Source organism: Lichenostomus cassidix, chromosome 17 (genome assembly GCF_008360975.1).
Source record: "Lichenostomus cassidix isolate B80296 chromosome 17, HeHo_3.0, whole genome shotgun sequence".
NCBI lineage: Eukaryota > Metazoa > Chordata > Aves > Passeriformes > Meliphagidae > Lichenostomus > Lichenostomus cassidix.
In genome coordinates this window covers 2,948,341-2,961,768 of record NC_139497.1, presented here as the reverse complement: position 1 = coordinate 2,961,768, position 13,428 = coordinate 2,948,341, and the positions used below count along the sequence as shown (strand labels likewise).

At 49.8% G+C, this 13,428-nt stretch overlaps 1 protein-coding gene across 3 annotated transcripts in view; it reads left to right on the top strand.

The window, feature by feature from the left end:
- COL5A1 (collagen type V alpha 1 chain) overlaps nt 1-13,428 on the top strand; it is a 134,629-nt gene that overhangs the window by 100,554 nt on the left and 20,647 nt on the right. For 2 of the 3 annotated variants that reach the window (XM_085076862.1, XM_085076861.1), the window contains exons 32-43: nt 338-391; nt 4,195-4,239; nt 4,490-4,543; nt 5,388-5,432; nt 6,055-6,108; nt 6,629-6,682; nt 8,555-8,608; nt 10,151-10,258; nt 10,413-10,502; nt 10,603-10,656; nt 11,251-11,358; nt 13,133-13,240. In XM_085076862.1, the coding sequence (XP_084932988.1) occupies nt 338-391; nt 4,195-4,239; nt 4,490-4,543; nt 5,388-5,432; nt 6,055-6,108; nt 6,629-6,682; nt 8,555-8,608; nt 10,151-10,258; nt 10,413-10,502; nt 10,603-10,656; nt 11,251-11,358; nt 13,133-13,240 (828 nt within the window). The remainder of the gene's footprint in view (nt 1-337; nt 392-4,194; nt 4,240-4,489; nt 4,544-5,387; nt 5,433-6,054; nt 6,109-6,628; nt 6,683-8,554; nt 8,609-10,150; nt 10,259-10,412; nt 10,503-10,602; nt 10,657-11,250; nt 11,359-13,132; nt 13,241-13,428) is intronic. The other variant, XM_085076863.1, reaches the window with a different exon arrangement.

Here is a 13,428-nt window from a genome sequence, read left to right as displayed (position 1 = left end):
GGGTCTCTCCAGCTGTTTCCTTGGGTCACTCCAGCTTTTTCCTGGGGTCACTCCAGCTGTTTTTTGGGGTCACTCTGGGTGTTTCCTTGGGTCACTCCAGCAGTTTCCTGGGGTCACTCCAGGGGTTTTCTGGGGTCACTCCAGCTGGCTTTTGGGGTCACTCCAGCAGTTTCCTGGGGTATCTCCAGCTGTCTCCTGGGGTCACTCTGGGTGTTTTCTGGGGTCACTCCAGCTGTCTCCTGGGGTCACCCCAGGCTGATGGGCACTGCTGGGGAGGAGCACAGCTGCCCCTGCTGTCTCCTGAGCCTCTCCCTCTCTCTCTCTGCTCTCCCCCCAGGGCTCCATCGGCTTCCCAGGATTTCCAGGAGCCAACGGGGAGAAAGGCACACGGGTAAGAGCTGCTTTCCCACTCTTCACTGGGTTTTCTGGTTTTTTTTCCCTCCCAAAAGCTCCTGGAGGATGTGAGGATCACCCAGCTGCTCCAGAGGCTTTTCCACTCAGGAATTGCTCATCCCAGGATGAGGTTGCTGCTGGACAGGAGGGTGCTGGTGATAGCACAGCAGCTTCCCAATCCAACCTAAAAACGTTCCCCCCTTCAGGATATTTTAAGAAACTCCTCAGAACCTGAATCCTCCCCGCGCTGTCAGGCTTTGCTCAGGGCACAAAGAGCTCTTTAATTAACAGTAATTATTAGGGATGGCTGAATCCCTGCAGCAGCAGCCAGAACCATCTTGAACCCCAACTTGAAATTCGAAATGCATGGCCGGGAACACTCCGTGTGGCTGCTTTTAATAAGCTGCTCAAAAATGCACAGACACCCTGAAAATCAGGGGGTTTCATCCCCCAGCCTTGTCTCTCCCTCTCACCCCACCTCCACAGCCTGCTCTCAGAATAGGGCTTGTCTAAATATACTGCTTTATTTTTTATCTGCCGCAGAACATGCTTGAATGGAGGGATTCAGAGTACAAACAAAGTCATTTTCTGCACCAGCTCCGGTCACAGTGACAAGAAGGGGGAGTGAGGACAGCAAGTGGAATTAGTTTCCTTTTTGCTCTCATTTAAATAGAAATGAGTTCTAACAGACAGCTTTGAGAGGAGGCCAGGAAATATAAATCACTTTGCACTGCATTAATATCGTGCCGCTGCAATTTGGGTTCTACCCACCCCTCCTTTTTTATTATTTCGCTGGGGGATTTAATTTCATTCTGAGCTACAAATGCACAGCCTCAGCTAGGCAGGAGGAGGGAGAAGATCTGATGGGAAAGAGCCCAACTTCAGAACCAAGGCGTGGTAAGAGAAGAAAAGACAAAAAAAAAAAAATCAGCGTTTTGTTGACTTTTATTCCAAATGGTCTTTGTGCCTTTAGTGGAGGTAGTGAGGACGTTTAGTTCACCCTTGGCACAGCAAACATTTCTTCATTTAAGGAGTTAAAAAAGGGGTTTTTTTACATTTCAAATGTTGACTTACTTCATGGTAATTTCAATTTTTTAGTTTTTTTAAAAATCCTCAATGTGTGATTTGACCTTTTCTACCATTTTACACCAAATCCATCAAGCTGCACCCATTTTACCAGTGGGGAGAGAGATTTTCATGGACAAATCTTTCCATTAACACAAGGAGCTCAGCTTGGATATTTAAGAGTAGCACAAATAGGGATTTTCAGTAACAGCTTTGCTATCCATCTCATTTTTTTTTTCTTTTTTTTTTCCCCAACTATCCCATTTTAAATAAGAGCAAAGCAATTATATACAGAATTATGGGCTGAGCTGGGGTCACGCTGCTCCAGCCCAAACCCAGACCTTCATCTTCATTTCAGCCTCGTTGAGTTAGACTTGATAAATCCCCCTCTGCTCCTCCTAAAACCACTCAATTTGCTGGCTTTGTGAGTGTGTTCACATGGAGTCAGGGAAGGGAATTTCTGAGATTATCTTCTCCAGTTCATCGTGGAGTAACTCAATTTGCAGCTGAAAAAAAAACCCTCAAATCATTTGTTTGCCTTTTCTTTATCTCGCTATCCCCATTTTGCCCTCCAACCCCCTGGGTTTTTTTTGGCCAAAAGAATGCAAATTGCAAATTTCTCTCACAGAATGGAACTCAAGTTTGTTGTTGTTTGTTTCCAGTTTGTTCCAGCAGCACAAAGACTCTTCCCAAGCCCTTAAATTATTAAAAAAAAGGTGAAAATCAAAGGTATAAGGGCAGCACAGGCAGCTGAATTTTGGTGTTGAGGTGCTGAACCTCCCCAAACACAAAAATTCACCTTCTGACTGTTCAGCTGTACAAAAAAAGGGCTGGAAAAGGTCAGAATAGGGAGGGAAAAAAACGGATGAAGATGATGAGAGGATGATTCTGGGAAAAGGCTTAGAAAATTGGGATTGCTGGAGAAGAAAAGCTTTGGGGTGAGCTCATTGTGGCCTTGAAGAACTTGAAGGGAAACCTGCAGGAAGATGGAGAAAAACTATTTCCAAGGGTCTGGAGTGCCTTTGGGTGGGGCTTGGAGCAACCTGGACTGGTGGAAGGTGGAAATAGTTGGAATGAGATGAATTTAAAGTTCCTTCCAACCCAAAGCAGTCCTGGATTCTCTGTTTGGTGTTTTTGGACAATTCTGACCCATTAAATCCCCCAAAAACTGCTCAGCACTGAGCCCATCCTGAGCTCGAGGTGACCTCAGGATCTTTTCAAAGCCTGCTTTGAAATAATTAAATTAATCATTAAACATGAATAAGAAATCTTATTTTCAGAGCTAAAGGGTCTCTGCCATGATCAGGGGCAATAGATCTCCCTGCCTGCCCAGTCTGACAGAATCCCCAAATCCACCCAAAATAATCTGAATTTAGCTGCCTTCGTGTCAGGATCCCTGCTTGAAAAATATAGGTCTGTGTGCATTTACAGGGCTCTATAAATTCTTTGCAATGCATGATTAATGGCAGCAATAAGCAGGGGGAAATTTGGCTTAAAAATAGAATTGTGGAGGGAGGAGAGGAGTTGGGGGCTACCTGAGGGGAGGCAGCACCCCCTCCTCCCCACCTACTCTGAATTTAGCCTCTCAGAGCTCAACAAAAAACCCAGCTGGAGTACTTTAAAGTGAATTTTGTAATTAATTAAAACAAAAAAATAAAAAAAAAAAAAAAGAAGTATGCCAGCAGGCTTTAATAAATGGAGCTGCAGAACAAGGAGGATTCAGCAGGACTAATTTTAGCAGCTGGAAGAAAGTTGATTGTAAAGTTTTGCAGCTCCTGTTTTATGTTCTGCTGGTTAATGAGTGTCAGATCCGAGCAGGCAGCGCGGCGAGGTGATGGATTTGGGGCAGAAAATGGCAAATTATATTTGAAGCATTTCCATAGGAACCTCTGCCTTCCTTTCCCAGCTGATTGGTGTTACTAATGGGGGAAAGCCAAAGGGGGGAAAAGTCGAACCTCTCCAGGTTTTTTGGGATTTTTTTGGGGATTTTTTTTTGGCCGCTTGACACCAACCCAAGCAGGGCTTTCAGGCTTTTAGGGTCAGGGAAAAGGAGCTGAACGTGCTGCCAGGTTTAGGGCTGAGCAGCCTCTTGCTCCTGCCCTTTAGGATGAATCCCAATCCCCCATCCTTCAGTGCAGCTGTCACACCTCATGAGCTGCTGTTGGAACAACAGGAATTCCTTGTTCAGCTCCGAGTTCAGGGGAGATGTGTAAATCTGTAGGGCAGCTTAACTGGCCTGGCTGGCAGGGAGGAGCTGCTCCCAGCAGGAATCTGCTGTCACTCCCTCAGCATCCAGCAGCAACACGTGGGAGCAGCGGGGTGAGGAGGTGGGAGAAGGGATTAGCAGGGATCAGTGGGGGAAAAGGGATTGGAGGTGTTGGGGTGGCAGAGGTGAAGAGGTTTTTGGCTGTGTTTTTGGGATACTGCAGGGTCTAGCCTCATCTTTGAAAGTTTTTGTGGGGTTTAAAAGGACTTGGGATGCTGTTCCTTAAGAGAGTCATTCCCTCAGGGAACAGATGTTGTCTGGGCATTGGGATCACTGTCCAGACCCACCCAAGTGCTATCAATTCAAATAAATCCAAGAAAATTCAAATAAACCAGGAGATGAAGGCGAACCTGCAGTTGACTTTCCCGTTGCAGATGAGAACCAGAGAGGATCTGCAGCAGTGACAGGCTCTGCTGTGGGTTCACCTGCCCTGGTGTTTGTTCCTAACCCTTTTCCCTTTTCCCTCCCAGGGCACTCCTGGCAAACCAGGTCCCAGGGGACAGCGAGGTCCGACGGTAAGGAGCCACTTCTTCATCCTTGTGCCCTCTTGCCATGGCCAAAGGGGAGCTGGGATGGGATTTGTGTCCTCCATGAGAGGGATCTGGCCTCTGGGGACACTGCTTTGGGGCTGGGTGTCACCAGTTTTTATGGTTTAAATCTTCCTGGGGTGATTTCTTGACCCCATGCAGCTCAGGTGCTCGGGGTGCTTTGCCTTGAGCACAATGCAGAATTGCCTGAAATGTCACTTTCTGGTGTTTTTTCAAGGGTCCACGTGGGGAAAGAGGCCCCAGGGGAAGCACTGGAAAACCTGGCCCAAAGGTAAGGCTCTGTGTCCTAATAAATAGGAAAAATAAATGGAGATAACATCTGGTTCATCATCCAGCATCTCCCTCCTCTTCTTTCTCCGCTGGATTTGGAAAGCTGAGCTCTGCTGAGGTTTATTCCCAGCTGAATGGCTCAAAGCCCAGCTGCAAAAGCAGGTTCTGTGGATGTGGTGGCCCAGGGCTCAGCAGGACATCGAGGCCATGGCCAGGCTGAGGGGCAGCACAACCAACCCTACAGCCCCTAAACCTCCCCCAGCCCCTCCTGTTTGTGTTTGATGGTGGTTGAACCCCTCAGAGCCCTCGGGCTGTGCTATGGCTCAGGGGATGTGTTGCTGCTGCTCTCCAGAGCCACTTTCCCTGCCCACTGCTGAGCCAGGATTGGCCACCAGGCAAAATTTGGGATTTTTTTCTCCCTGGAGGCCAATCTGGAGGCACTGACTGATCGATTACCTGAGCATTGATCACCAGGCTTGATGGAAGCAAAGCTTTTGTTGGGAGACTGTTGTCACCACCGCGCTGCCAGATTGAAAAATAAATGCCTGGCCTTTGTGTTGGCAGGGATTTTTGATCAATCCCTCCTCTTTGGGGTGGCATTCATCTCTCCCCATTGTCTGGTGGAAATATCCTGATCTCCCTGACGTTTTCTCCCCTGGATTTTTATCTCAGCTGCTCGTTTGTCACTGGCTGCTGCTGCTGACACAGGATTATTATTGGAGAGGTCTGGGGGAGTTGTGGTGTCACCCTGTGCTTGGTGCCATCTGAATTCTTCGTAGGCAGAAGCTGTGATGATGATTTGAGTGGTTTTTTTAATGGTTTCTTCTTTTCCTTATCCCTAAAAGGGCAACTCTGGTGGTGATGGCCCTCCTGGTCCTCCTGGAGAAAGGGTAAGACAAGCTGGGGGTGAAGCAGGAATTGGTTCACTGCAGGAATTTCCTCTGGCAGAGGTGGGGTCGCAGGGCTGAGGGGTTTTTGGCAAGGAGGATCCTCCTGGGTGCTGTGAGCAGAGAGGAACGAGCAGGAGCAAGGGTTCAGCTCAGGGAATGGAAGGAAAAAAGGAAAATTCTGGTTAGAAATCCAAGGTGAAAGGTGCTGGTGTGGAGAGAGGAGCCACAAGCCACCTACAGCCCTCAGGTCCTGTCTGAGCTCTCCAGGGAAGGCTCAGGTGGCAATTTGGGTGTCCTGTGGAAGCATCACTGGTGGCAGAAGGGAAAAGTCACCCCTGGGGTGTGCAGGATGTGCTTCTGCAGGACCTCGAGCTGCTTCCTCCACATCACTGCAGGTTAGCTGGAAAACACCCAAACAATGGGATTTTTGTGATTTTAGCCTCAATTTCTGCTTTTTTTCCCTCTCGCTGGGTTTTGTTCTGTTTGTAAATTTTTCTGCAAGATCACCCAGTGTTTGGCTTTCCAGATCTTTGTGCTGATCTGCTGCTCACACAGAGGTAATGTTACCTAGCAAGTGTTGCAGGTTCCTTAACCAAGTTTTCTGCCTTGTCTTTCATCCCAGGGACCACCAGGGCCTCAAGGACCGACTGGATTTCCTGGACCAAAAGGTCCCCCTGTGAGTAACTCAATTCCTGGGACATCCCAAAAAATAATCCACTCTTTCCCCCCCCCCAGCCTGTGCCAGCTCAGCCTGAAAAGTGGTGACATTCCCAATAAAAGGCATTGCTGAAACATCCTGATAACAGCCCATGGCTTCAGCTTTTAAATAGCCAAGTAAATTGCAGCTGATGATAAATGTTCATTTCCTACTGACTCAGGATCTCGGGGATCTTTTGTGGCTGTTGTGTGCTTTATTTTCCCTCTGTGTTGGTGGAGGACAGCACAGCCCTGCTGTCTCTGCAGTAATTGTGCTCTGGGGGGACCTCAGAGATGATTTCCTGAGCGTGGTGAGCACCTCTCTCCTGCTCTGGACCTGGGAGAGAAATCCTCTGGGAGATGTGTGGGGAAGAGGTGTAGCTTTTAGGGTGCTGAGCTCCCCCATTTCCCTGGGAAACTGAGGAACTGAGTCAATCCTTGCCACAGTTTTATCCCTGAGCCCTTGGTGATTCTCCTTCTGCCCTCCTTTTCTGCCACAGGGTCCTCCTGGGAAGGATGGATTGCCTGGGCACCCTGGACAGAGAGGAGAAACTGTAAGTAGCCAAAAAAAAATCCCACCCACTTTCCTCTGCTTGGCTTTGCATTTTTCTCCCTACTGCCTTCCCCAGCAAATGAGCAAAAAAAAAAAAAAGGCTTTGCACATTATGCATTTTTTCCCCTCAGCTTATCACACAATTTAATTAACTTGCCTGGCATTTGCTAAGCAAGGCAGTGCAAACACTGCTCAGCCCAGCACCAGATATTTATTTACACCCCAATAAGACTGATTTTTAAAACAAGGGGTTTGGAGGAGTTTTTGAGCCAAGTCCTCAGGTCTGAATTGACTTAAAGGTGAAGAGTTTTCACCTTGCAGAGCATGACTGACACTGAGTTTTCCTTCTCTGAGTTTTCCATGACACCTCCAGCCAAGGTGGAGGCAGCACTGAAAACTCTGACAGCTGTCATCAACTTCTGAGCCTGGAATAAAAAAGCATCAACCTCCAAACCTGCAGGGATAAATGGAGAATGGCCTTTTAATTATTTTGGGGTCTGAAAGTTCTCCCTAATAGCTTTCCTCAGTTTGCTGCTCCCAGGCAAACCCTGACAGAAATCAGAATATGTTAATCTGTGCCATCAGCCTTGCAGAGATCACTTTCCCCAGGCAGAAGAAGTCCCTTTTTTTGTCCCCTTTTCCTCACATAGTGCCAAAAGCAAGGAGAGGGATGTAAAAATTAATTAAATGCTTTTTCTACATCAGTAGCCTGGTCAGTGCAGTGTATCTCCATGCAAGATTGAAATCTCCATGTCAAACACTTCCCTTTATTTAAGTTCCCATTCAGCAGCAAACAGACATGCTGAGATATTTGGCCATATTCAATTTGCAAAGATTGGCTCTAAGAAACCATGACAAATTCTAAAAAAACCTCTGCCCAAGGCTCAATGAGTACCAAAGGAAACTCCTTTCTTCAGGTTAATAAGGAAAGTCCTGCACAGAAATGGTCTAAATATTTATCTACGATAAGAGTTTAAATTGCACCTTCATTTCCCAAGGATATTTTGCCATTTCCCCATCAGTGACAGGATATTTTCTGATCTGCAGGCAGCCAGAATAGCATGGAGGAGTTATTTCAGCATGACAGGCGAGCGTTGGCATGGGATTTATCTGATCCTCTTCTGTGGCAATGAGCAAACAGCCCGTGTGCCCTAAATGCCATTTCTCCAGCTTGTCAGCAGGCTGGAGTAAAAACCATAATTAATGTGCTTTTTAAAGAGTAGCCTCGGAGAGCCAAACAATTGCAGTGGTGAGAGTTCCTGTTTGTCACTCCTCAAAATGCCATTGGAAGGAGCTGTCATGGGGACTTCTCTGCTCATCAGGGTTTGGAGACAAACACAACCCTGGCTGCTTTCAGCAGCTGCTGATGGAGGAGATAAAGCTTCAATCAGCCCCACGAGTTGTGGTTCCAGGCTGGTGCTGAGCTGAGACTGAGCTGAGCCTAAAGCAGCACCAGAATGAGGAGCAGGGCAGGGAAAATGGCTTTTAGGAATTGCTCAGCGTGAGGAAACTCACCCTGACTTTTTAATAGCCATTTAATAGCCTTTAATAGCATTTTTAATAGGTATTTCTTCTCTGGGTTTATGAGCATAACAGATTTTTTAATATATATATATATATGTGTGGCCAAACCACAGTCACTCCATCCAAACAGCAGAGCTGAGCCTTGAGAATCCCTTCTCCTTCCTCTGTTTCACCCTTTATAAATGTACAAACACATTTTTCCCACTTCTGTTTGATTTCTTCCCTCCTCATCCTTCCACCCAGCCTGCTCAGTGGTGTCACCAGAGGAGGAGCAGTCAGTGGCAGTGTGACCCTCCCAGGAGTCCTTGGCACAAGTGTCACCTCTGTGTCTCTTCCCTCTCTCTCACAGGGTTTCCAAGGCAAGACTGGCCCTCCAGGCCCTCCTGGTGTTGTAGGACCTCAGGTAAGAAGGAAATCACACACAGAAAATCATCAGGCTGGAAGAGACCTCCAAAATCACTTAACACCACCTCAACTACACCATGGCACTGAGTTTGAAACACATCCAGGGATGGTGACTCCACCACCTCCCCAGGCAGACCATTCCAGAACTTCATCACTCTTTCAGTAAAAAACATTTCCTTAACATCCAACTTAAATTTCCCTTCAAATTCCCTTAAATGCTCACCCCTGCACCAGCCCTCTGTAACTGGTTCAGCTGGAGCTGCTGGGACCATGGCTTGTGCAGCAGGGAATGCTTTTCCAGCCTGGTCAGCTGGCTTTGAAATTCCTGAGCCAGGTGTGAAACACCCCCGTGGTGTGTCACCTTGCTGAGGGGTCAGGATGGGGTTTGAATCAATGGGAATGAGGTGGTTCCTGCGAGCTCAACACAACCTCCCTGGTGTAAAACTGGTGTAAAACTGGTGTAGGGTGAGAGATCAGCTAAAAGTCACAACCCAGCTCATGGACCTCAAGCAGATGGATGAGATCTCCCAGGGCTGTGCAGCTGCTGGTGGTCAGGGCAGAGCAAACGTGATGCCAGAGTGCTCCTCCATGTCACTGTGAGGGACATCATCCCTCTGTGAGCTGAGGAGCTGCCAGATCCTGTCAGAGCTGGGCTGCTTTCCTCTCAGTCACCAGGAGCTCTGTGCAGTGTGGGAACAGTCACTGCACAGCTTTCAGTTCTGAGCCTGTTCTGAGCAGGGCTGGCTTTGGGTCGAGCCTGCTTGCCTGAACTGCTGAGGAGCAGCTCTGTAATTAGCAAGTAATTAATTTGTCCTCTTTAGTGACAGCATAAAGTCCCTGATTTGTAAATTCCCTGATTAGGGGCAATTCCCTGGTGGCCCTGTCTGTCTTCTCAAGTGCAGATGAGGCTGTGTGGCAGTTCTGTGGGGCTCTGCTGGGCGCAGTTGCTGTGATGTGTGGCTGCTGAGCAAGGCAGCCTTGGAGCTCTGCGAGCTCTCAGTGGCCTCCTGCAGCAGGACATGAATCACAGCCCTGTCCCCAAAGCCACCAGCAGGCAGGGACATGGGGGCTTTGTGCACGTGGCTTTTGTCCTCCTCCAAACGGGGCACTGGGGAGCCCTCTGTGCTGAGCCTGGTGTCACACTTGTCACCCTGAGTGCCCACAGAGGGCACGGAGTACAAGCCTCATGCATTATTTATGCCCCATCTGAGCAGGAGTCAGCAGGGCTGGAGAGTGCTTAGGAAGTTTCCAATTAAAAAGGAAAACCTAAGCATAATGTTGGTGGTGTTAACATCTCATTTGTGTGAAAGCTCTCACTCCAGAGGTTCCCAGTGCCTCCAGTCTGCCAAGTGAAGTGTTGGCCACTTCCAAAATAAGGTCCCTGTAGATGCCAGAGGAGGCATCTCTCCAGGGATTGCTGGTGGCTCTGCAAAGGCATCTCTTCCACCCCATTGCCACCCGAAGGACTGAACTGATATCCTCATTTTTCCTTGGGTTGTTCTGCCAATACTCACCCTGTCCTCCCTGCTGGTTTTTCCAGGGTCCAACTGGTGAGACTGGCCCGATGGGGGAGCGAGGACACCCAGGCCCTCCAGGTCCCCCAGGTGAACAAGGTCTTCCTGGTCTCACTGGAAAAGAAGGGACCAAGGTAGGACATGCCATTCCCCCTCCCTGCTGCCTGTCCCTCCCCGGAGCTGGAGAGGATGATTCAGAGAAAAACGACATTTCTGTCTCATCCTGACGAGCTGAGCTGAGTCTCCATGGAGCCTGCAGACCCTCAGCTCTTTCTCCTGTGCTTGCAGGGTGATCCAGGTCCTGCTGGCCTCCCAGGGAAGGATGGTCCCCCTGGCCTGAGAGGTTTCCCAGGAGAGAGAGGTCTCCCTGGCCCCATTGTGAGTAGAGTCAGCTGGTTCCCTCCAGCAGGGATGATTCCCAGCTTCTCCCATTGTCCATCACCCACCTCCCCAAACCACTCTGTTCTCCTCCCTCCAGGGTTCTCCAGGGCTGAAAGGCAACGAAGGTCCCCCAGGCCCTCCAGGTCCAGCTGTGAGTATCCCTGTCCTGACAGGCACCACCATTTCCAGGCTTGGCAAGGCGAAGGGAGGGTTAGTCACAGCTCCAGGTTTTATCCTGATTTTCCTGTGCCATGACTGATGACTCCCTGGGTGTTGCTTTATTTACAAGCCACTCATGTAACAACTCAGTAATTCTGTGGTGGACATATGTGACAGGCTGAGGGAGCTGCAGGGCTGCAGGACATCCAGGATTTTGCTTGTAATCCACCTGCTTTCCCTCTGGAAGTTGTCTCTGCTTGAGATCCACGCTCAGAGCCGCCCTCCTGGAAGGAAACATTCATCATCCAGCCCTCCCTGCTGGCTGTGAAGTGGCTCATGCTCTTGTTCCAAGCTGTTAATGTGTCCCCAGGAGCTGAGCTCTCTGCACCATCCAGAGGAGAATCCAGCCCTTCCAGGGGGTTTAATTAGAAAAAATAAACTGCAGGCCCCCTTAGGCTGGTGGGATCAAGGCATCACATGGCAGTTATCCCATCAAACGTGGATGAGGGGTTTGGATTTCTTCCTGTCAGTGCATGGATGAAGCTTGATACTGCAATTAATGCTTCTGTCCTCCTTCTCCCACCAGGGCTCTCCTGGGGAGCGTGGTCCTGCAGGATCAGCTGGCCCTATAGGTTTGCCAGGAAGACCTGGTCCTCAGGGACCTCCAGGACCTGCGGGTGAAAAGGGAGCTCCAGTAAGTACCAGGAAAGAGATAAACAGCTGTGGGACAACTGGGGATGTGTGCAGTAGGGAGCTGAGCACGGAACCAGTCCTTGTGGAGGCGTGTGAAGGATTGAAATTTAAAAAAAAAAGGAATTCCAACAGGAAGGGATTCAATTAGGAAGGGATTTTTTTCATCTTGAGCACATCAAAGCACTGCCTGTCAGCTGCTGCAGTGCTCCCTTGGTGACACCCCTGCTATCAGACATGGCTGTGACCCCAGGGACCCACGTGTCCTCAGGCAATGGGGAGAGCTGGGGACTGAGCAGCTGAAACACAGCCTGTGTCACCTCCTGGTGACAAACAGCCCGAGGCCAGGCCTGTGGGCACAGGACTGAGCCAGCTCCATCATCCCTGCTCACCAGGATGGACAGCAGCAATTCCTGCTCAGCCCAACAAACCCTTCCCCACCCCAGCAGCAGCACAGGAAGGTGCTGTGGGGTTTTGGGATGCTCTGTGCTGTTCCTGCAGCACCAGGAAGGTGCTGGGATGTTTTGGGATGCTCTGTGCTGTTCCTGCAGCACCAGGAAGGTGCTGTGGGGTTTTGGGATGCTCTGTGCTGTTCCTGCAGCACCAGGAAGGTGCTGTGATGTTTGGGGATGCTCTGTTCCTGCAGCACCAGGGCTCCCAGGCATCATCCTGCTGCCACCCACGGCAGGATCCTGGCCAGGCAGGCTGGCAGCTGCCATCTGCTCCTTCTCCACAGCCATCCCTCGCTCAGCCTGCACTCCCCTGGCACGTGTGGGCACAGGGATGGGGCTGGGGGGCTGATTCTGTCCCCGAGGAGCTCAGCAGGGACACAGTCCCAGGGGAAAGGCTCTAATTCCTGCAGGGATGGTGTTTGGGCTGCCTGCCTCAAACTCAAACTCATCTTCATACCCAGCAAAAGGAGCCAGAGGTGGTTTTGGTGATGTCAGCCCAGTCTCGTGGTGGTTTGTTGTTGTTATCAGCAGTGTTTATCACCCCCTGTATTCCATGTTTTCTGGTTTGTCAGAAACTCCAGCAGCTCATCCAGAGGCGAGAGTTTCGTGGTGAATCAGCTTGAGGAACATCTGTCCTGCTGAGTACCTACACGATGTGTCAGTCAGGGGAGGCATGAATAGGCAATTTATGTGGCATCTAATTATTCAGAGGAGAGCACCCAGGATTCGGATGCAATTAAATTATGTACGAGGAAACTGGAAAATATTCACTGTTCAGTTCCTGTAAACAAACAAATTTGATTGAAGGCTCCTGCTCACCAGTAGATGTTGAAGCAGAGATTGCTTTATTCACTTCAGGTGCTTTTTCTCTGTCCAGAATCTCAGCAGGGAGCTCGGGGCCTCCTGAGAACCCCCTTTGTTTGGGGATCAGCCAGGGAGGGAGCAGCACTGAGTGCTGTGGGGCAGCCAGGACCAGAATCAGCAACAAGTGACTCGTGGGAGTAAAAATTAGTTGGGGTCTTGTTTGTCATCCAGCCAGGGATGGCAGAGGGTTCAGATGAAATCAGATTGCGTTGCTGCAGCAGTGAAATTGCAGCTGTGCTCTGGGTGTTCACTGTTTGCTTTGGTTTGTTCTGTTCATTATCCCTCGAGACAGAAGCCTTGTCTTGTTTCAGACAAGGAGCACAGATGAAATATCAGCTGGAACCCACTTTGCTGCTCACTGCCCATCCAGCCAGGAGTCATTAGCAGCTGAATAAAACCTTAATGGGCTGTAATGGCTCGGTTGGAGAGCTCTGTGTGACCTGCCTGTCTTTCTGCTTGCAGGGGGAGAAAGGTCCCCAAGGGCCAGCTGGCCGGGATGGCATCCAGGGTCCCGTGGGACTGCCGGGCCCTGCAGGTCCTGTTGGACCTCCTGGAGAGGATGGAGACAAGGTGGGCACAGCTCCTGCTGCCTGGGGCCACTCTGGGAAGGAGCTGGGACACGTTTCCACCCTGGTGCATCCCAAGCTGGGTGGGATGTGCTGCCAGAGGAGCTTTTCTGGGATGAGCAGCAGCAGATTGGGCTCTGTGTGCTCTTCCTCTCCCTGAAATTCACTCTGACTCCTCCAAGCCTTCCCAAA